Here is a 23,558-nt window from a genome sequence, read left to right as displayed (position 1 = left end):
AATTGTGGTTTTTCTACATTACATGGCTTGCATTAGCTATAATCCCAATGTGGTCAGCAAAAACTGATTCTTTGAGAAGTAAGAAGCAAATTTCAATACAGTTTTTACTAATGAGTTAACTGAATTCTTCCTACCCCCTAAGTTTATTCTTCTTGGAGTGGGAATGGCTTTTTAAAATAAGTGAGGAATGCATGAGCAAGAGTTCTGTAATTTTTGTTTAAAAGGCATGTCTCTCATTGTGTCTCAGGTGGCTTGGTTATATACAAGTTGACGGTGTACTGATGCTGTGTGATTTAAGCTAAGGTGTTTGAACATGTATCTTGGTTAATTAAAATAGTTATAAGAAACATCTGAGGCCAGAAAGAGTAACATATAGATGGTGGGTGTTTATATAGCTAAGCAAAATTTTGAGGTAATATTTAAAAAATTGGTTTTTCCTTAGTTACCCATAGTGCATGTCAGTGATTCAGATGTAATTATGTAGGAATATCTTTAAGTGAAAACAAAATAACATTTAGATTTAACTAATAATGACACATCTGCCTTTAGTACTGCATGTAGATTTCTAGACACCAGGTTTCTAGAATCTGATCTGATCTTGTCAGGGAAGAAAGATGGTTACTCACCAAGTAAAAAGATATTGTTTGCTATACTCTTGCATTGCTTGACTTAGCCCATAACATTTACAGTCACATTACACTTGCAGGGAATTCCTCCTAGATTTTCTTGACCATCAACATTGCATAAACTGTGGGTATTAGTAACTACTGCTAATACAGGAGTTGCCACACTGGATTCACTCGTTACCCTGCTGTGCCTGATGCCTAGCAGCAACTTAGCTTGAGAAAGAAACTTTAGAAAAACTTTACAAACTTAAGAAAAAAAGTAATATCCAGATCTTGTTCTGCAACAGACTTAAGCACTATATAAAGATATGTATAAAGTTATGTGATGCATAAAACCTTGAGAATTTTCATTCCAAATCTTGCATGTGAAAAATCTTTCAGAGTAGTTTATTACACATTGTTGTCTTATTTTTTTGTAGATGAAACTATTCACACCGAAACAACTTTCAGTCTTAAAATATTCAACCACTTCTTTTAAAATCTTGATTCCTACAGGAAGCAAACCTTGCAAGCTGACTATAGTGAATGAAACTGTTGGTCACATGGTGGCAAGAGTGTATGTAGATATGCTAAATATAAACACATTTATTTCTCACATAGTTTCTTTAGTTTGTGCTGATGTTTTCTCCTTGACTGATGCTGCTGACATGTTCTTATGAGACAACTTTCTTTGGAGCAAATTTTTTCTTGCTAATAGGATGCAGTGTCCTAAAGCATCACAACTTTGTTCTGGAGTCAGATGAGGAGAAAAACTGTGTTGTGAGAGAGAAGTATCCCACTGAATGGATCAGTCAAGCTATGCCTTTCATAATAAAAGTAATACTGCTTATGGAAATACAATCATGTTGCCAAATTTCCAACAGTATGAATGTTTCCTTTTGTCTGAGGTCAGTAAATAAGAAAACCTGAAAATAAATGATTGTGAAAGTAGTAAAAATTATATTTAAAATCAGTTTCAGATTATTACTTAGGTTCCACTTTTTTAATAATATGCAAATTTTGTGTTAGATAATCATATACTAAAAGGAAAATTATCTAGGTAGACAGTATAAAGGAACAGGATATTTTACATAAGAAGATGAATTCCATAGACTGCCACTTATTCTTTGTTACCAAGTTATTTATGCTAGTTACATTCATCAGTCCTTTTGAAATGTTGTCTCGTAGAATTAATTTTTTTCTTAATTTAAAAGCTGCCCTATAATGGCTCTCATTCTAATAATTATTTGATTTGTAGAGATAATTTTCAGAATAATATTTTAACAGGAAACAATTTTTACTTTTAGAATTGGAAGATGGCCAGAAACAGGCAATGGTTAGTGAAAGAACAGAAGCTTTTACTACATCACGAAACTTGCTGATCTCTGGAGCAGATGCTATTGAAAGGATTATGTCTTCATACAAAGAGGTACTGTACATCTGTTATTCATGAAACAGAAAACAAAAAATAAGTAAATCAGAATTTACATGTAACAAATAATATATATATATATATATATATATATTTAAGTGCAATTTAAAAAATCAAATCCTATTGCAACTAGGTCCTTGGAGATCTTTGAACTGATAGTTCAAGAGATCTTTAGAGTTATGTCCACAAAGAGTCCAAAGTGCACAGCTGCCAGTATGATGCAACATAGAAATGTCATTTTTAGTACCTGTGCTCAGGTGCCATCAGAGAGCAATAAAATTCCTGGGATGTGAGAGATTAAAGGTTCACGTTCCTGTTTGGAGCATAGACCTGAATTCAGGGTGTCTGCCTCCAATGTATTGGGACTCTTCTGTTGGAAGTATCACAGAATCACAGAACAGTCTGGGCTGGAAGGGATCTTTAAAGGTCTAGTCTAGCCACCCCTGCAGTGAGCAGGAACATCTTCAAGTAGATGAGGTTGTTCATAGCCCCCTCCAACCTGGTCTTGGATGTTTCCAGGGATGGAGCATCCACCACCTCTCTGGGCAACCTATTCCAGTCATGTTTTGTGTGAAACATGAAGAGAATTGAATACTTATTTCCTGGCCATCTAAAATGTAGGACTGTTTTCAGTATCTTGTGAACCTGTTAAATTGCAAAGAAATCTTAGCAGTAAAAAGTCCACCTTGGGACAGCAAATAGTCTGGAAGCAAGAGAGGTCCATCTGGAAGATCAGAGGTATTGTTTCAGGTTCATATACAAGTTCCAGTAAAGTTTTTATCCTGGGGGTTTCTCTAGTTGCCATCTGTTAAGCAAAAGAAAAGTGGGGCAGTGGTGTTACTCTCCTCAGTATTTCCTTCTGCGTGTTGGTTCTGCATGTGTTAACTGTTTTTTGCTCATCCCTTTGGTGGGGACCCCTTTTTCCAGGCACATGTAAGCTAGGCAGCTAATCAAAGACTGTGGATTCTGCTACTTGGAATCCATCCATAATAGCTACAGCTTTGTAAATTGGAGATGGAGAGGTGGTTTGGCACCTTTAGATCTGGACTCTGGCAAACCCAGTCTGTTCTTTTTTCAAAAGGAGTTCTTCTAATGGACTGTGATTTTGACCTATGCTCCTCTAGCTGTTCCCCATTTTGGCCTCTGCTCTAAAGATACTGTCAGATAACCTGTTGTACTCCGATGTAATTTCTACTTTATTTTCAATGTTTAAATCATTTGTATCGTGTACATGGGGACTTGAAAACATTGTGGTTTTATTTTTTTGAAACAAAAATACCCACAAAGTACAAAGTCACTTTGTTTATAACATAGTGAGATTTTAATCCAGCCAGCATGAGATCAAAGATCAGTTCTCTGAGTTTCCATCTCAATTTTACATTTATGCTTATCTTCAAGAGACACTGTGGTGCTTTAACTACATTGTCATTCTTATTTCATGATTCAGACAGTTTCTGAAGGACAGTGTACTTCAAATGGTAGTGAAGTTCCAGTTCTTGCCCACCTGTTACACTGAAGCAGACTCCTTGGAGTCAGTGTAATTCAGCATGCAGATGAGGAGGGCTCAACTTCTCTTTGCAGTTGTTTAGGTGGTAGTATTTAGTGTTTTGACAGAGTGAGTTTGTAGGGTCATAGTTTAGAAACTTACTGTAAGTTATGTTTATTTGAGTCACAATTGTACAAGTTTTGTTCATCACAAGCAAGATTCTCTCCATGCTCCTGCCAATACTATTTAGAACACTCAGTCCTGGCACCACCTCCTGCTGAAGTTGCTGGAAAGACTCCTGTATGGAGAGTGGTGTTACTATTCCTCAGTGCTACCTGCTCCCTTAGGTAGTGTTAGCCCAGTACTTTTCACAGCTGTTAATGCAATTATCAGTAGTGCAAAACAATGGACAGTGATGGAGTTGAAACATTGAGTGATTACTTTTTAAACTGAGTTTTTCAAGACATTGCATACTTGTTAATCTCCAGTGGAGAGATGGCTGTGTGTTGTCTAGAACTAACACTTCTGAATCTGGCACAAATGATGAAATATATAGAGAATTTTATACTGCCGTTATATATGCCATAGCAAGTGAGCTCAGTCCTGGGGTGTGTATGTGTTTAACCATAGCAAGCTAACGATTTTTTTAATCTTGAACTAATTTTCTTGGTATTCTTGTGATGTTTTCTGCATTTAGTATAAAAATTAATCTTTTAAAAATGATCTAATAATACATTTATAAGATGCTCAGGTTTAAATCTTTGCTGACAATAGATAGATTGGGAGCTCTTGGTGAAGTTGCTGCCTATGAAAAGGAAGTTATCAGGTCCAGAGATCTGTTGTTTCAGTCTTCACCAGGTGAAAATTGTGAGAAAAGGAGCAAAAAAAAAATAGAGAAAACCTTTTAAGAGACCTCTCCATCTTAAAAAATGCCCAATTCTACTCCAGGGTCTCAGATTTAGCTCTGGTACTCAATCATACAGTTGACAGAAGAGTAATTTCCTTTTTACACCCTGTTTTAGATTAGGATGCTGTGGTGCTGCCTGTTTTTATGAAGATGAGCACACCTTTCCCACAGGAGGTTTCAGGAAAACAGGGAATTGAACATAAATGATTATAGATGCCATTTTTTTCTCACTTCTATGGATGTTATTTTGCTCGGAAATGCAGAGATTTCATTTTTTTCCTTGTGATAGGCTCTCTATTTTCAGATATGCTGACAGCTATTTTCTGCTGTTTGAAGACTACTGATCCACAGAAAAGAGCAGTCCCTGCATCCTCCTCATTTACTAGAGCTATCATACTTTACATTGGCTGCAATCTGTCCCACTCAAACTGTCTCTGCTGGCTCATAGGACCTGTGGGTGGCATATGGGTTAGCACAGAATCTCAAGGAATGAAAATTGATAGGCATTGAAAGATGCATCTCTCATCCTTCCAGAGTAGCATTTGAGAAACACCGAGTCAAAGTAGCTGTGAAAGATTTTCCCGAGTCTTTGGGCAAACATTTAATTTGCATAATTTGTGAAGTATAACTGAATTGAGGCATTTGTTGTTTCTCAGGTTACTGAGCTTGCAGGCTACACTGCCCGTGTCTACAACATGTTTTCAGTCTTTGATGAGGTGAAGAGAGGCATCTACAAAAGAACTGCTGTTATTCAAGGGTCTGAAAACAACAGCAAGAATGAAGATAAAGCAGAATTGCACACCGATGGGCCCTTAGAAATCAAAGGTAATTAATTCATATCTGTATGTATTTCCCTGAAATGGGCCCTTAGAAATCAAAGGTAATTAATTCATATCTGTATGTATTTCCCTGCGTGTGGGGCAGGTACAGTGAGACAGAAGATGAACAGTGGTTTTGTTTGCACAACAAATCATCCTCTCATCCTTAATACCCTAGAGACCACATTGCCTTCCATTCTAACCTCCTGCTAAGTTGTAACTCTATTCTTACACAGTGCTTTTCTAATACACAAGATTGCTCAAATGTTTTCTGTGAAAATTTTGAATGAAAAAGGCACTTCAACTCTGTTATTATTGGTGGTGGCATTATTATTCTGACATGGACAGTGCCTGCTTTCATTAGACTTCTTGTTTCAGAAAACTGAGACTGTAACATTTTTATCTTCATCACTTTGTTTTGTATGGGTCAAGACAGAAAGACATATTAGTTCAATAATTTTTGACAAAAATATTACTTTATTTTCAGTGAGTAAACATCAGCCTGGGCTCATTTTTTCATAGTTTAGTGGGAATTTTCAACTTTCAATTTTCAAATGGGCTGACAACTTTATGCTTCCCCTCATCTCCTTAGTGACTGGTGTACTTTACGCTTCCCCTCACCTCCTAAGTGATCGGTGTATACCTTATCCTTCCTATTCCTGTCCTGTGTCTTTCTGGTGCCACTATCTTTTTGTCTCCACTCTCCCCAAAGCATTTTCTGTGTATGTCCACTTCTTACTGTGCACTACTATGTACTGCTTCTCTCTTCCTGTTTCGTCCAGCTTCTCTATGAGGTACTTAAAAGGCAGCTTTTACCATGGACTTTTCCTTGTTTCTCCAACAAACCCCTTCTGCTTTTCCCCTCTATGGTTTTGAAAAGCCTTATTCCCTGCCTTAGGCTTCTGAAAATGTAAACATTGGTAGAGTTAAATGCACCAAAATATTCTTTATTAAATTACTTCTTTCAACAATTTCAATAGTGCTGCCCTTCAGCACAGATTTCTCAAAGGTCATCTGACAGAGTTCTTCATAACAAACCATCTGATGCAGCATGGTGGGTAGCTGTGGAAATAGCTGATGTCTTAATCTTGTAGGTCTTGGTAATATTTGACATTAAAAGAAATTGCATTTTGTAACTGTTACATTTGGTGTGTACAAGAGAAAACATTTGTAGTTGCTGGATCAACAAAGTAATTTGGTGGCTCCTTTAGGTAACTATTTTAAAACAAAAACCAAATACAGTTCAGATATACAAGCATGCTGTTCACGTTCTCTTTTGGTCTAGTATACTTATGCCCTACTCCTTTTTTTCTCTGCAGCCTTTTCCCAAGATTTGATTCCACTACAGTCCCACATTTCATCCAGTCTGAATTCCTCCTAAGCTGTGGTGACTAATGTTTGCTCCTGAGTGATTGTAGGCTCTCAGAGGCAGCTAGCCAAGACCAAGCATTGTGCACAAGGACTTAAGTAGAATTTAGGCCAGATGAATCTGGGCCACTTTCTATGACAAGTCGCATTGTAATACTGTTTTTCCTCCTTTCTTTTCGTCTTGATACTTCAGAAATCCCTACAGAGTGGATTTATTTGTGGGTAAAAGTACTCGTGCTCACATACATGTGTGCCTGCATTGTTAGAAAAGAAAAAAAATAGTATCAATATAATTAATATTCAGCTTCCTTTAAAGGCTCTTTGAACACACACTAGTTATTTAATTTTGAATCATCCAGTTCAAGTTTTTGTAACTAAGGAGTGTCTGTTTTGTGCTTGTGTTTACTGTCATCCAAAAGAGCATTGTGAAAACATGAAAACTGTTGGAATGTTTCTAACAGGTGATAGTTCAGAATTTCAAAATTGAAATACAATTTTGTACGTCTTGTACAAACGCTGTCAAGATGTATTTCTGATTACACATCAGTATGCTTTAAAAGCATGCTAAAGTTGTACACACTGTGAAGTTAGGAAATGAAAATTAAGTTTCCTCAATACTTAGCTTACTATTTTTTATCCCACATTTGTTTTAACTAGAATTTTTAGACTGTATCCAAATAAATTTTTTTAACAGCAAAACACTTTCATTTTGCATAATCTTATGTTAGACACCACAGAACTGCTTTAAATGAAACTTGTTTTAGGAAAAAAAAGAATACCTGGGCTGATATATGGCACAGAAATTTTTGCCCAGATTTTATAGTTTGGCAAAGTTGGAAGCAATCGAACAAAGACCCTCTTAATGGAAAATGTAAAACTAACCTGAAGTGAAGGAAATGCTACCAGATCCTTTTGTAATAAACTTTTCCTTAGTTCAATTTTAGTTTGTTCAGATTAGTCTAAATTATAAAATAAGCAGCCTTCTAATACTGAGAGAAATCTCTTTCCTTTGCATCTTGTCTGTAAAGGTAATTTCTGGTGATTGTCTGGAAGCCCAGCTATTAGGATTCTGTTAGAGCGGCCCATTAACAACTGAGAAGTTGGAGTTGGTTTAATTTTTTACTGTTTCCAGAAGAATTTATTTCAAAGTCCAGAGTATCCAAATGTCTGATTGAGACAGTATATTTAAATGTACCAGAAATCGAAATATTAAGTGTAACTACTGGAGTGAAGTGTTATACAAGTTTCTTCAAATACTTACAAGACACGTTTACAGTGTCTGGCTTCAAAAAGAGCTGGAAGCAAGCCATTAAATGTTTAGTCCTTTGCTCTCGTTGCTGGAGGAGACTGAACTGGGCTCTGAGTTTCAGAGCAGGTATTGAAAGCAGATTCTGTTTTCTGATTAAATTGTCCAGACATTGAACTTTTAAGTGTTTGATATTGCTCACCTTATTAAAACAAAATACTGTAAATCCAGGTAGAATGTGAAGGAACACATCTTTTTAGTGCTTTATATATTTGTGATGCATACTGTGCATTTTATTTATGATCAAAATTAGGATTCATTGCACGCTCTTGGTGACTGCTGGCAGTGTCTTTCTGACTAGCAAAGATTTATTATCATCCAGATTTCCCACTGGGGAACCTGGAGCACATAAAAGAGATTGATACTCACCAGTTTATACTTCTCAGCCATGCACAGACTTTCACATGTCATTGTTTAATGGAAGGTTTCATAAAGTCTGATTATTTTTTTTTATATCTTTTATTTCTAGGGAAAGTTATTGATGTTGAACATGGAATTATTTGTGAAAATGTTCCTATTATTACTCCGAATGGCGATGTGGTGGTTTCCAGACTAAACTTCAAAGTAAGATGATATGCAAGAATCTTCTGATTGTTGCCATCACATTAACATAAACAGCACAGAATTCATGTACCTTATGTTAAGTACTTGGAGGAGCATATGGATAAAAGGGGAAGTCCAGAAAGGTAGGCATAGTAGCTCAATAGAGGCAGCCATATGTAGTTTCTCCTGCTCAAAGCAAGAGAACAAAGGATTTCTGATGCTAGTGCACCTGAGATTTCAAAGGTGTATGTGTGAGTCTGCATCCATCTTTACTTAATTTCAGTGAAACTGGGATGCTTTACTCACTTAGAGTCCTTTAAATGTCTGAGTTCACAGCAACAGTGAAAAAATTGAGTCTGTAGTTTTGCTTGGTCACCACAAAGAGCAGTTCTAATTAATAGTTGACAGTATAGTTCACAAGCCCAACCATGGAGTCTTTATTTAGTTAAAACTTGTATTGTTTTTACAAAGCTATTCCAAATTCCACTTGGTACCTGCTCACAATTTTAGTGAATGACCTTTACTAAATTATACACGAGCATATATATACATGAGCATATATTTCTTATATATCCTGATCTTGTGTTTCAGTGCAGATGTTATTAACTTAAAAAAGAGCTGAAGTTGTTAGAACTCTAACATACGTAATTTCAGCAGATCCTTTAATTTAGCTAAAGCAGGGTGTTCCTCTTGCCACCTCTGTTGGTTACAGGAATTTGCAGCTGGGAGAACAGGGTTGTAGCTCTGGCAAAACTTGCAATGACTTCAGTGTAGGAATTTCATATTTATGAAATCAAACTTTAGGGTCAAGGAGACAGTTATATTTATTCATTTGGCTCTGGAGACAAAACAACGGAAAAAGATAACATAGTCAATATATTTATGTATAGCATAGACAATGACTGTGGTGATGCATCATAAACACTCGGATGTGCACAGGGTAGTATTGAAGTGAGCCAAACCAAGTGCATCACAGCCAAAATAATACTGGTAATTAAGCTTGAAAGGACAATGTGAAGTAAATTTTCCAAGTCATTTGATTGGGCTCCTGTAGCTTAGATTAATCTCACTGGTGGGCGTAGCACTGCTCTGTACATGGTTAACACCTTTGGACCCAGTCTGTGTTAGGATAATTGATATCTGTCTGTGATGTGCTGATGTTGTGATATAATCAGTGTATTTTATAGAAATGCTCAGACTTTATAATGACAATAAAATATTTTCATTATTTCAGCCCACATATTATATCTAACCCACCATTTCCAGCTTAATTGCATAACTACATGCAGGTAATTAATGAAATGGTTAATAATTTTATGTAAATGCTCATGTAACTCCCTCTAGGGGTCTTAGAGTGTGTTGTGCCACATAGACCGCATAGTAACATCTTTGTGTTTTCACTGCTATTGTAGGTGCAGGAGGGGATGAATCTTTTAATCACGGGACCCAATGGCTGTGGAAAGAGTTCGCTCTTCCGGATTCTGAGTGGTTTGTGGCCTGTGTATGAAGGAGTTCTCTACAAACCCCCTCCGCAGCACATGTTTTATATACCACAAAGGTATGTGTTTTGCTCAAGCTGATACCTTTTCTTCTGGTCACATGAATTTTGACCCAGCTTCTCTCATATTCATTCTGTGATATGGACAGCCAGGTTAAAGGGTGGTGAGCACAACCTCAGCTGTGTGGAGAGTGATAGAAAAGAAATGCATCCCTTCTCTTTGGTGAGGCAAATCTTCAGTCATTGGAATGGGCTTACATACACTCGTGATGGAGACTGTGCTCTCTTATGACTGAGCTCCTTGATGGTTTAGGGTCATGGGAGCAGACTAGAACCAGAAAGAAATTTGAAATAGACCTATAGATCTTAATTCTGATTTTACTTTAAACCAAAAATCAAAACAGGTGAGAGTGTTTTGATTCCTAAGTGTTGAATTGTTCAAAATAACTTTCAAATCTTCAACTTTTACACTATTAGACCAGAATCCAATCAAATATTAACTACAAATTACCTTTTTAATAATATGTGCTCATTTCACTCAGAGAAACATGTTTTTTTGTGCTTCATTTGTATTCTGACTTGCTGTTGGACTCTCAGAACATAATTTAATGCAATTGATTCTAGAATATCTCCTTAGAGACTTCTAACTAGGTTGTTTTGCAAAAGCAAAATCAAACACTGAGAATCTTTGATTGCTTTCTGTAGTTCATTTCTTCCCATGGGCAAAAGAAGTATACATGGTACAGTTTTCAGTCTTGTTTAAAATGTACAAGCTGTTCAGCTGAATGGAAATATTGACTGATAAGTAGATTTTCCTTGCTGCAGGTTAAAGTAACAAAGATTTTTTTTGTTTTCAAATATATGTATAATTTATTGTGACCCATCTTCATTTTTCTGAGCCACTTGAGAGTTTCATTCAGGAGTCTGAAGCAAAATGCCTTATTAAGCGTTTTCAAAACAGTATTTCAGAATTCACATTTTGTGGGACATTCTTAAAATCAGTTTCATTCTTAGCCAGAACAAAAACTATTCTGAATTTTTTTTCTTTCTGCAACAGATCTGTGGGATTTTTTGACTTTTGTGTGGATTGCCTTATGTGGTCCAGGCAGTGAGTTAGAATGACGTTACTGTGTTTAATTGTATACCTATGTCTGTGGTCTAAGAACAGGGGAGTGAGCTCTCCATGAGTAGACACAGTTACTGTTGAGCCTGATGGTTATATTTAATTCTGCATCAACCCCCTTTGAGTCAAATATAGGAATCTCATTTGCACACAGTGAATGGTGGAGAATACAGTGGCTACTAAGTAACAAAATACTCCACAGTGAGTAGGAGCTGACTGAAAAGGTTGTTTTTTCATCTCTGTAATGTTCCAGCATAGTATTCCAGAAATGCGTGGGAAATCCTGTGTCTTGGCTGAGGTCAAAAGCTACACACAAAAGTATGATTTATATAAAAGTGAATTATCTCATTGTGTGCTCCAAAGTTCATCAGCACTGCATACACTTTGTAGTTAGCTTTACTTGACAGTATGTAGGCTTTAAAACGAGAGCCTTAAGAGTCCTGGTCTGTTTATCTTTTTAGATTCCTTAGCATCACTGTACTGCTTTTTTTTTAGATTTTACTGTGAATCATTGTGAGATTTCTTTTCTCCCGTTAAATAGGGCCAGGCCAAGCAGAATTTGTCTATGATCATTCACAGTTCTGGTGGATGCTCATGTGACAAAGTGCCATTCTGAGGGGCAGGGAAGAGAAGTCCAAGGATTTCTGTGAGTGTAGGCCAGCCCCTGTCCATTACAGACCTGTAAAAGAGGAGGGTGAGCAGAAGAAGGTGAGGCTTTAAGAGGCTTTGAGCAGTTCAGCATCATATTGGTGCCAAAAGCAGCTTGCTTTCAAGAATGGAGCAGTGCTAGGAACTGGTCACAGCTCAAGAAGTTGTCACATCTCACTGGAGCCTAAGTAACCGGCAGAATGTGTGCTCATACCCCTTCTTCCATGTCTCTGTTTCTCTTTGGCAAAGTAAAATACATTTGCATTAAGCCCCTCTTTGTATTTGTCTTCTAGTTAACTGGTCAAGAAGGTAGCATGAATGGAAAAAAAAAAAGCTTTGTGAGTGTTCTAGTTGGTAAGGATTCATCATCCAAATCAGGATTCAGAAGCATCATTTTAAACAGTTGATCATTAACAAAAAATATAGTGGGTAGCATGAGTACCAGTGCTAAGAATATGACCACAAGATGTATACGTAGCACTTAGAGAATTAAAGAAGCAGTCAATCCTTTCAACAGTATATTAGCACTGTATCTGAAGGTAGCCTGATTTCTTCAGACTATGTCCTGTTGATGCCCAGACTCTGATGGTCTGATGGAGACTCCATCTCAGTGGAATTAGTGAACTCTGGCATACAATCCCTCCTAACATTTACTCCAGCTCTTCTTGCTTTCCAATTAAAATTCTTAGCTTTTTCAATTGTAAGGAAACGCAGATTCTGCACATGTTGGCTCTCATTTCCTTAGTTCTCCCTTGTTTGATAAAAATGCCAGCAGAATTGCACACCTACATGCTTGCAGGTTACCTTGACAACACGACAGGAATATTCCCCAGTGTGTCTGCACTGTAAAGCTGCAGTAAGGCTGCAATCACCACTGGGTTATTGATATCAATTATTAATAATTTTCTACCAGCTGTGCCTTACTGTCTGATTTGCATGGAGGAATGTCTCATGCAGTCTCTGGTGTTCCATAACCTTCTGCCATGACTTAGGTCTTCCTAGCAAAGTTCATATATAAAATAGCCATCATTGTCTTCTGTCTTTCTTGAGGACTGATTTACTGATTCACATTCTTAGAGCTCAGAGTAGTTCTTAATACATTATACTTCTTTCTTCTGGTCCATTGTTACTGTTTTTTCTCTCCAGCTTGCTTCTGCAGTACTTTGGATGTTTTTGTGACAGGAGTATGTTTCTCCCATACTAGGCATAGTTTCTCTTAATTCTGTGTGCTATTCTTGTAGAGACCAACCCCAACTACTTTCTCAGTGATCATAGTGATGGTCCAATTCTTTATTCTCTTTCTCTTTCTTTTGCTCATTCAAGCAGATCTCTAATATTACCAGGCTTATCAGATGCTCAAATGGAGGCAACTAAAGATGCACTAGTATCAAATATTGTTAGTCCTTCATAATTCAGGATTTATATACCTGTATCTTGCTGCTTTCTTTTTAATGCTAGGACAGCATGGGACATAACAGCTGGAAGGTTTTTCTGACCCTCCTAACCTATTTGGTTTTGCATATGTCTGCTCTATTTCTGATGTTTTATCTGGAGTTCCTTTACAAGTCTTTTCCTGTCTGGTGTTTTTCCTTCTGCATTCTAAAAATATCCTTGGCTAGAAAACAAAATTGCATCAGCTACAAAGATATATTTCTTCTTCTTAGCTCTATTGAGTAATCCAAATGTCTGATGTGATTTGCCTCAAGGACATTGATCATGTGGATGAAACCAAGCAAGAATATTTCAGTTCTAAGTGATAGAAATAAAAAAACATTTTAACATTATAAGCACATGAAACCCTGAAGATGATGGCATAATCCCAGTGTTACCTTAAGCATGATGGTATTTAGTAGAGCCCTCTATCATTAAAATGTGATTGTTCCCTAAGACAATTCTTGATTACCTACAGTTCTTAATTACCTACAATTTATAGCGATTTTGTCTTTCAAAATTGTTGCATTCACCTTATATTACATATAAAAAGATATACATATGTAGCATGTATATGTATGGTTCTTCTGTATCTGAGTACTTCTCATTAGCATGTGGTGTGTTGATGAGAAAAGTAGCTCAAGTGCTGTGCAAATATAGCTATCGGAGTTCTGTTGCCTCAGCTCATTTAGATTGGCTTGAATGTTTATAAACTATGTTGTATTTTGCACATCCTAATTTCTTGTAAGCTCATACTGCTGAGTTCTTAACTGTGATCCTTTCAGTGAGGGTCTGCTGGAGTTAAACTGTGCTGACTGCACATGCCAACACTGCACTGGCAACTGCTATTGCCCTTCAGCATTTTGCTGATAGTACAGCACCATATTCACTTGTTCCTTCAGTACTTTGCCATCAGTTGATGTCATGCTATATAGATAAAGATGCACACTGCATCTTTCTGTCTGACATTGTTATCGAGTTCATGGTGCTCCTTTTAAATATGTTTAATTCCAAAGTTCACCACTTATCTGACAGATGAGAGCAAGGTCTGTGGTAGATAATGTTAACACAAAACATGACATAGCATAATTCAGTTATACATACTGTTCTGATACAGGTTTGCTGTAACAAATTGACTGCTACTTTGGTCTTGTTTTTGCAAATGATTTAACTCAAGACAGGCTAACTCAGTATTTTGCTGCTCATTAAAAAGTGAGGCTTTGCATCCGAGAGGGATATTAGGCTATCTATCCTCTCAGCCAAGGCACAGCCTTTGCCATTTCATCTTACTGGGACTTATACAGAAATGCTTGTACTTGATTGAAGGAGGTCTTGTCTTGTCTCACCTAGAGCACAAAAGTTCTTCTCTTGCTGCCCTGGAGGTGAGCTGAAGCTTTGCCTGCCAGGATCACTGGGAGACCTCTCCATTCCACTGAAGACTTGCTCACAGGTCTGTGTGCAGGCTGGTTACAAGTAGTGATGGTACCTCTTGTTAGCATGCTGGGAACAAGATTCACCTACGCTAATAGTCAGAGGTAGAAAATGGCTTTATGGATTAGCTGCTACTCCGTCTCAAACCATGTAGGGTGCCTTCCTTACTGGCCAGACACAAGAGTCAGCTAATAAAAGCACAGCTTACAAGTCTATTGTCTTATTAAGCAAAGTGTTGCAGAAATTACAGACTGAAGGCTTTAGTCAGCTTGCTGCATTGGGGTTTAGTTCAGATCTAAAAGCTGCACAAATCCAATACCAATCTTAAAGGCTTCAGTTAAGCTGATGTTTGCAGAAGACTTCAGCATGCTCCAGGGTTTTGGTCCCTCAGTCCCCTCAGACTCGGGGTATATCTGGAGCAAGCTATGGCTATGGGAGATACTAAGAGGACTAAATGTGGGCAAGGAATTGAGATGTGTTGATACATACTCAACGTTTACTCCATATGGAGACTAGTGCATTTCCTAGTGGACATTTGTCTGAAGCACAGAAGCCACTACCACACTTGAAATGGGGACCCTTGTTGACAAGTTTAAATCATCAGGAAAGTCCATGGTAGAGAGATTTCAGTATTGGCTCTTATTTACTGGTGATCTTTTCAGTTAAAGCAGATTCTGTACCTTCTTTGTAGATGATGGAGAGACTTCATTCTCCACACTCATGGAGATATCTCACTTAAAGCACAATGTGATCTTCTTTTGGCTCCTGCACAAAAGTTGCTGTCACTAATATGTAGAGTCTCCTCCATTTACATTCTCTTGAGACATTTTCTCCAATGGTACAGAAGAGCTAAATTTTTGTCTGCAAGGATGCCCAGTTGCAGGAATATTTCTACTGGGATCTCTGGCAATCAGCTGCTCTGTATTTCATAACGTGTTTTGGACAGCGTGTTCTTGCCAGCATGAGCCTGCATTGCCTCCATCACCCACTTGCTTGTTTTGATAGAATTTTGAATATTGCAAGTCTTCGTTCAGCACCAATAATGGGCTGTACCACCTTTCTAGATTTCTATATATGTGCCAGACTGTTTATGGAACTTCATTTAAAAGCTGAGAAAAGTAAGCTTAGAATTTTTTTTAAGTACATTGTCAGGTTAAGCTTGACATATTTTATAAATATAAAGTCACTAAATAGATTATAAGAACTGAGTAGTATGTGGCTGGTATTTATAGGATCCATCCAGCAAAGCAACTGACAATCTGTTTAATCTGGTTTGGGTTACTTTTGCTGAGACAAATGCTCACCTTTAAAATTCAGTTTTTCTAGCAATGTCAGGGGAACAAATTCACCTACAGGTTGAAATAGCTGTGTAGCTTGGCAGTGGTATGGACAAACTTGCATATTAGGGAGTAATCTGGTGGCTGCATTTTTTTCTGCAGAGATGTGCTATTACTGTGTCCAGCTTGAACAATTATCTCCAGCTTAAAGCCCTACAATGCAACAACAGTCTTTGACAGATGAACAGAATGGCAAATGTTTTCTGTTTTAATAATATTTTACCTCAAAATGCATGTTTCAAATGCCTTGTGCATATCAAGTTATGAGAAGCAACTTGGCTACGTAACACTAGGAGCACTGGTTAAAATACAAAGCCTTCTTGCCATAAAAAGCATGATATGAAAGGATGCTGGCTTTTGTGAAAGCAGGACAGCTGAAAGCTCTAATAGCAACTGTATCATCTTCCCTGCAAAGAAGTCCTTTCTTCTCCTTCTTACCATAATTTGCAATCAAACTCTCACTGCACTGCTCTGTGCTTTTAAATGTCCAGAGGGTATACCTAGCCAGCATCTTCCTCTTGAAGAGAAGGTGGTAGTCCTTCCCATACACTATGAGCTCTGTTTTTTGCTTGCCTCAGTGTCCTGGGCTCCAGAATTATGTTCCAGCTCCAAGGTATACTGGACTTTAATCCCTCTCCATGGTCTTCTCACTCAGACCCGGTTCTTAGGATCTAGTTCTGTATTTGCCTACCTGCAGGCTGAGGATCTCACCCTTTGTCCCTCTTCCAACGCACTGTGGTTTCCAACATAAGTGGAAGTTTTACTCAGCATGGTGATTCTATTTTGCATTTCTTGGAGCCGGTGCAGTGTTCACTAGTACCTACCCACTTTCCAGAGAGAAAACAGCTGTGGTTTTTTTTTTTTAATACAAGTGTTCAACCCTCACTTCCAACAAGCTCAAGCAGCAAACCTTCAATTTATACACCAAAGATAGATTTCATCTGTGTTCATTTAGGTAGACGTTCTCGTGTGAGCTTCGGAATGAGCGAGCTATCTGCCTCTGGGAGGTGATGTGCTGTTGCAGTGCACCAATGAAAGTGTTCATTGTTGATGCCAGTAAGAAAGATATTCAAACTCTGTAGTGCAAGAATTACTTTTATTAGACATAAGAAGTAAGTTGTTAGCATAGGTAATCACAGAATTGTTGAGGTTGGAAGGGAGCTCTGGAGGTCATCTGGTCCAGCCCCTGTGCTCAAGCAGGGCCACCCAGAGCTGTTTGCCTACGGCCATGGTCAGATGGCTTTTGAATATCTCCAAGAACTGAGACTCCATAGCCTCTCTGGACAGCTTGTTGTAGTGCTTGGTCACCCTCACAGTCAAAAAATGTTTCCTGATGCTCAGATGGCATTTCCTACTTCATTTTGTGCCCATCATCTCTGGTCATGTTCCTGGGCACCACTGAGGAAAGCCTGTCTCCATGTTTTTTGCACCCTCCCTTCAGGTATTTATTTGCATTGATGAGATGTCCCAGAGCCTTCTCTTCTCCAGGCTGAACAGTCCCAGCTCTCACAGCCTTTCCTCATAGGAGAGATGCTTCAGGCCCTTTATTATCTTTATGGCCTTTACATCTCATCAGGTTCTGCATCAGTACCCAGCATTATACAGCATCAGACATACCTCTAGTCAGACTATGCTGCACTTGATCCCATCTGTGCCAAGGTTCGTTGGTATTATGGTCTTTAGCACTCTGATAGGATTTTCTTAGAAGTAAACAATTCCATATATCATTTCTACTGTCAAAAAAAGGATGTTAGCATGAGAGCATGCTGCTTCACTTCAAGATAAAGACAAGAACATGCAGCTGGTGTAATTGCTGATGCCAAGTAGGAGCTGCTTGCAGGCCTCTCTGTTATGATTAGGCAGCAAAGTTTATCTTGCAGGCAAGTGATAAGTGCAGCACAGCAGAGGCCTAAAGGCCAAATTACATGTGCAGCACAGCCCAACACGCTGCAACAAGGCATCACACCAGCTTGTGCCCACTCAGGTCAACTGTTCTGTACATCACTAATGCTGCACTACACAATAGTCATTCAGTTCAGGTCTGTATGCTGTTTGTCCTGTGTCCTAGGGCAAACATCTGAGACACATGGGACCTACTGGACATACCAGTTTACTAGAGGACTCTGTTGACTACAAAGACAGCCTGGGGCAGCTAACTCAGACCAGGATGACTAAATTTTAAGTGAAATGAGTCTCTTTTGCAAATAATGCTCAAGTTCCCCAGACACTGGATTTTCAGCTCTTTGTTCTTGTCATGAATTACGTCGTAGTCTCATGGCAGCATGAAGCAGGTGGGATTTTTTTCTGCAGTTCAACATGTGTGCACTAGCCTTAGATGAGAGCATGTCTTTCCCAAGAGGGAAGACTTTTCTAGGCTTGTTTATCTGCCTAATGTTTTGCATTAATTACACCCTATTAATTTTAATTTCTGCTAGAGATTACTACAGCTCTTCTGTGGCCACTTCAGGTACCTATAACGCTTTGAAAATGGCTATAATCATGTTCCTTGTATCCATATAGGTGGTGCGCCTCTATTCTGCATTGTCATGTTCTGTCCTGTGTAATGCAGTGTTACACAGAGGATTAGAGAAGAAAGGCAGTACAGTGTGTGACTTCTCACTTGTTGGCAGGGTATTTCACTGGAGACATTGCATTGCTGTAGCGTTACTTGCATATTCATATCCCGTGTGTGGAAAAAAATGATGCCATGAACAACTAAACGTTGTAGAAACCCAGAGCAAAAGCATCCTCTGCTCTAGAGGCTTCACTACCTGCACTACCTCTTCTCTGTGAAGTAAGGTGTCACTTCTCATCTGCAAAGCCATGAATAATTTGAGATCTTTCTAAAAGAGGGAAACTTCCTTGCTCATTGTATTGCATGGCTGTGATAAAAATCAGAAACGCTTCTTACGCTGGAATATGCCTGATGGGACTGGCACACTAGGCTGTTGTCCAAAACACCTCATTGTACTTTTTTCACTTCATTGATCTTTGTGATTATCCATCCTAGTAATTCTTTTATCATCAGGGCTGTCTGAGATATGAGAAGACTCGGCCTTCAAAAATGGATGTTTAAGAAAAGGAGAGTGTTTTTTCTTCATTAGTCTGCCTAGTTTATTTGGTTCATTGCAGGAGGTACAGTTATTTCAGAATGTATTAGCAGCTCGTATTTTGGTAGAAATTGTCTGGGATTTGTTTTTAATTATACAGGTCTTCTTGTGTTCTTTCTGTTGTCTGCCAATCACAAGATACAAATAGACTGAGCTAGATAATTTTGTGAATTGTTCACCTGAAACTTTTATGCCATCTGACCAGTTCTAGTTATATTGTAAGTGATCTTGAAAATGGTGAATAAGTAAACCATGAGATGAGATGATACCTGAGCATGAACAGCACTTTAAATTAAAGGCTTCTTTTACCTTCTGGTTATGATTTCCTTCTGGGTTATTTCCTCCCATAGATGTGCATAGCTTCTTTGCAAAGAAAGACAGAGTGATTAGTGTGATTTTTTTTTTTCCAGCCTTTGATATCAGGTTCTAATCATATGCACTGAGAATTCAGCCTTTCATACTGTGCATTTCATTTCCCCTTAACCATGTTAATGGCTATAAGCTGATTACATTCCACTCCGGTAACTGATCGCTCTGAAATATTTAGAGGATGTTCGTGGCTAGTTCTGAGTGGAGAGTTCAGTGTAGGGTATTTTAAAGCAAGATCAATTATTTATGTCTTTGGAAAGGTTACTGAAACTGTAGTTGGCCCTAAATTCCCTTGAACTAGATAGAGTGCAATAAGCTGAGACTTTATTTTTTAACATTTTGCTAAATATTGTATTATTTTTGAACTCTTTGGTGATGCCACCTTATGTGTCAGAATAGTGATACAACACTATTTGAAAGAACTTAATTCACATTCATTCAAGACATTTTATTTTTGAAACATTGGAGTAGTGGTACCACCATTATTTTTTTGCTATTTATTTTATTAACATCATCAAAGAACTATTAGGAAACCAGATCATTTGATGGAGGTTGGCAATTCTTGAGCATCACTTTTGATCTAGCTTGATTGCTGTGAAAATCGTGGAGTTCTTAATAGTCACCTAAATCAGGAGCATGGCAAGAGCTGGAGTTGTGCTGAGGTGATTCCAAGTCGAGGTATTACAGCGCTTGAAAATCAGGATCTTGGCACCAGCAACACGATGGAAAGTTCTAAGTATGGGTGGATTCCCTAGATAGGCAGAGATTCAGAGCTTTTGGAAAACGATCCAAGAAAGTGTGTGTGGTGGGTGAAGGGAGACACCTAGAGTTAATGCATTGGAATGGCAAAGGAGAGCTCTGGGGCTGAACCCCGGCCAAGGTTTAAGGTGACAAACTGAGAGCTAAGGGAGAGCTAACCCCTTGGTCTGTAACAAGCCCTCTTCTGAGAGCAGACACCTAAATAAGATTAGAACCCCTTTAATATGGTTTTTTATAATGCTACTGAAGGATTAGGATAGTTACTGCATTTTATATTAAAGAGCACTGGGATGAAAAGGAATAACATAAATGATATATGGCAGTGATTGGTACTAAGATCTCCCTCCTTCCAACTGAGGACTCTGACTAGTATAGAATATAATTAGGTTCTTTCCTATAACTGTCTTTAGACACATGATTGCTGCCTCTGAGCAGCGATTTCCTTGCTTCAGTGGCAAGACTAGAAAGTGCCCTCCCCTTGACTCCTCTTCAGCCTAGAAAAACAGTAGCCTAGAAAAATAGGAATCTAGTGCCCTGCAAGCTGTGAAGAACTTAGCCTGAACCCAGCTCTTGGAAGAGATTTGCCAGCCATTGCTTGTCATACAGCACCTTATCTTGCCCCTCTAGTAGCTGCAGGGTTTTGTGCTGGACTTAAGCTTATGTCCATGCTGTACTGGATTGCCTACTGGATTGTGCACACAGCATTTGTGCACAACTGGAGCTGTGAGCTGTGCCCTTGGCTTTCTGAACTGGAGATTCTTCAGTGCAAGCACCAACTCCTTAAGATCTTCCAAGTTTCCTAGGAAGATACCTCCATGGCTGGAGCTTGTGCTGCAGTATCATATTCTTGAATAGTGGTGCCTATATTTGGAACACAGTTTACTTTGGATCTCAAAGCCAGCCCTCCAAATTGCACTCTGAAGCTATCCCAATCTCCTTTGAAAATCCAAGTAGTGTTCACCTTTCTGTCTTCTGCTTGGATATGTTAGAGAGACATCTTGTCAGCCAGAGACAGAAACTTAAAAGATGGGTCAGTCAGGAGTTTATAGTTGCCTTATATATAGTTTTCTTGCATAACTTTGATATCTCTGAGAATAATCATACAATAATAACTGCAGACACATTTGGACAGCAAATGGCAGGTTGGATCCTGATTGCTCAGTCAGAGGCATGTAGATGGGTTCCAGAATCACAAGCCACATGTTCATAGACTTTCCCTTCCATGGAGGAAGTGTTAATCACAGCCTGTGCCAAGGAAGGCAAGGTGAGCTTCAGATTGTAGCTGGAAGCAGTTCCTTGGGCACCTAAATTGGACTAGTATCCCTTGAGTTTTGATGGCAGTCACTTGAAGTTATATTTTTGGTCCTTTTCTTATTCCGGCATGCTTATAATTAAGACTCTGACCATTTAGTTTGCTCTAAGTGCATATTGATTATTTGGTATAGTTTTAAAAAATAATATTACAGAGTCAGAACAGGTTATCAATTCTGTCAGCACAGTTTATTTTGCATGGAAGGTGAAAACACCTTGGATACATTTAGGAAGTATTTCTAAACATTTCAAGTGATGTGACTTGTCCTGATTTTGGAACAGAAATTTCTTGGCATCTAAGCAAGTCATCTTCCTTAACTTGCTACCCAAAAGATTGAAGCCCTGTCCTCTTCAAGACATCAGAGAATTACTAGAGGCTAGTACTGCCTGGTGACAGTATGTAAAGTTAATCTACAGTCCCTTTGAACTGGCATTATACCTCTCTCTTTGTGCCTAACAGCTTCAGCGTGTAAGTCTTCTGTTTGGAAGGATGAGGGACTGTATGTACTACAGAATGTTTTGTAGCACCTGCCCCCTTCTCTCCCCACCAAAAGTGAGCTCAATAAAGAAGCCATATCATTGGCAACACTTGTACTTTCTCCCCATATGATTTCTCTAGTGTTTTGCCAACATTGTACACGATGTCATGTGTCAATAGGGCACTGGGGAATTGTCTATATCACAGGCTTCAGATTTCAGCACATCTTGATGCTATCTTTCCTGAAAGCCTGCACTGCCAGGGAAGCTATAAGCCTTAGGGATGCTGGCTTGTTACTAGCAGAATGAAGTTATAGCTTTGCAAAGTGAGGTACTAAGTGCACCACGCAGAAACTGATGATGCAATAAAACCATCAAACTGACTAAAAAGAGATCAGTTTATGAGAACTGAAAGTGTCTTTTCCAATAAATGCCTTGAAATTCCAGAAAACCAGGTAAGAATCAGTAACTTTTCACAGCTTTCTGGAGGTTTGATACCAAAGCTTTAAAAAAGTATTGCTGATCTAATTCCCGTTTCTCTGAAACAGTGTAGGAATCTTTTCAGAAAGAACAATTGCAAAGCTATTACCATCAAAGATGTGACCTTCAAATGGCAGAGGAGTTGCTTTTGGAGACTGTCTTTTCTTTGAGACTGGAACCCAGACACTCTGGCTGAAAGGAAAAACTCCATCAGAAATCAATTAAGTCCAGTTAAATTCGAGTATTACTTGAGGACAAAAAGATTGTGTTTGTTGTTTGAGCTGCTAAAAATTTAATGAGAACAGTATTTTAAGAAGGAGCTTACTGGCAAAGCCAAACTTTCCCTGTTGCTGTATTCAGTTACTCATAGTTCTTACTGCTTAATGTGTGGCTGTCACATGCATGTAACCTCAGTTACAAGAGTATCTGATGTTTAACAGGCTTTAGTCTGTTTGACTTTGTGGCACCACAGTAGGTAAGGAGGTTATTGTCTACAGGTTACAGATAGAGAAATCTGGTTTAGTATGAGACTCTGAAAGTATAAATTAGATTAGATCTCATCTAACTTTGTATGTTAGTTGTCTAAGTTAATAGTCTGGGCTCTGTCCTCCATTGCGGGAGAAGATGCCTCCAGGAAGCAATCCATCCCCACCCTAAAATAAATGGGATAAACCAACCATAGAGGTGCCTCTCTTTGTTGGCAGGAGTTGGAACCCAAAATCAGACATCTCATGCTAAGCCAGGTGAAGTGTCGCCTCAGGGAGATGAGTGGCTTGCTGTAGGATGAGGAAGCAGAACGTGCTCTCCCTCCTCCTGGGACAGGCAGAAGCCATTCTTCCTCTCTGCTGGTTAGTCAGCAGTTGGTGGGATTTGCTCTTCCCCTGCAGGCTGGGTTTTTCTGAATTTTTGCAAATTAGGTGGGGAGAGGCATGCTTGGTAGTACTGGTATGTTCAGGTGGGAGGTCACAAGGAAAATCCAGTTGTACCAGGAAGTGGTGCTGGTGACTCAATAAAGCACATGCCAACAGGTGTCCTGGCATGGTGCTTTTGAGCACTGCCTTCCCGCTTGTGCTGTAAGTTAAATCTCAGAGCTGCTACTCGTTACAAGATCATACTTCA

General features: G+C 38.6%; 1 protein-coding gene across 2 annotated transcripts in view; it reads left to right on the top strand.

Annotated features, from left to right (window-relative positions):
- ABCD2 (ATP binding cassette subfamily D member 2) overlaps positions 1 to 23,558 on the top strand; it is a 43,540-nt gene that overhangs the window by 5,400 nt on the left and 14,582 nt on the right. For both annotated transcript variants that reach the window (XM_062018668.1, XM_062018676.1), the window contains exons 3-6: positions 1,913 to 2,034; positions 5,087 to 5,255; positions 8,392 to 8,486; positions 9,878 to 10,023. In XM_062018668.1, coding sequence (XP_061874652.1) covers positions 1,913 to 2,034; positions 5,087 to 5,255; positions 8,392 to 8,486; positions 9,878 to 10,023 — 532 coding nt within the window. The remainder of the gene's footprint in view (positions 1 to 1,912; positions 2,035 to 5,086; positions 5,256 to 8,391; positions 8,487 to 9,877; positions 10,024 to 23,558) is intronic.

Source organism: Colius striatus, chromosome 1 (genome assembly GCF_028858725.1).
Source record: "Colius striatus isolate bColStr4 chromosome 1, bColStr4.1.hap1, whole genome shotgun sequence".
In the NCBI taxonomy this organism is placed as follows: Eukaryota; Metazoa; Chordata; class Aves; order Coliiformes; family Coliidae; genus Colius; species Colius striatus.
Note: the sequence above shows the minus strand (reverse complement) of the source record. Positions and strands in the feature narration are given on the sequence as shown.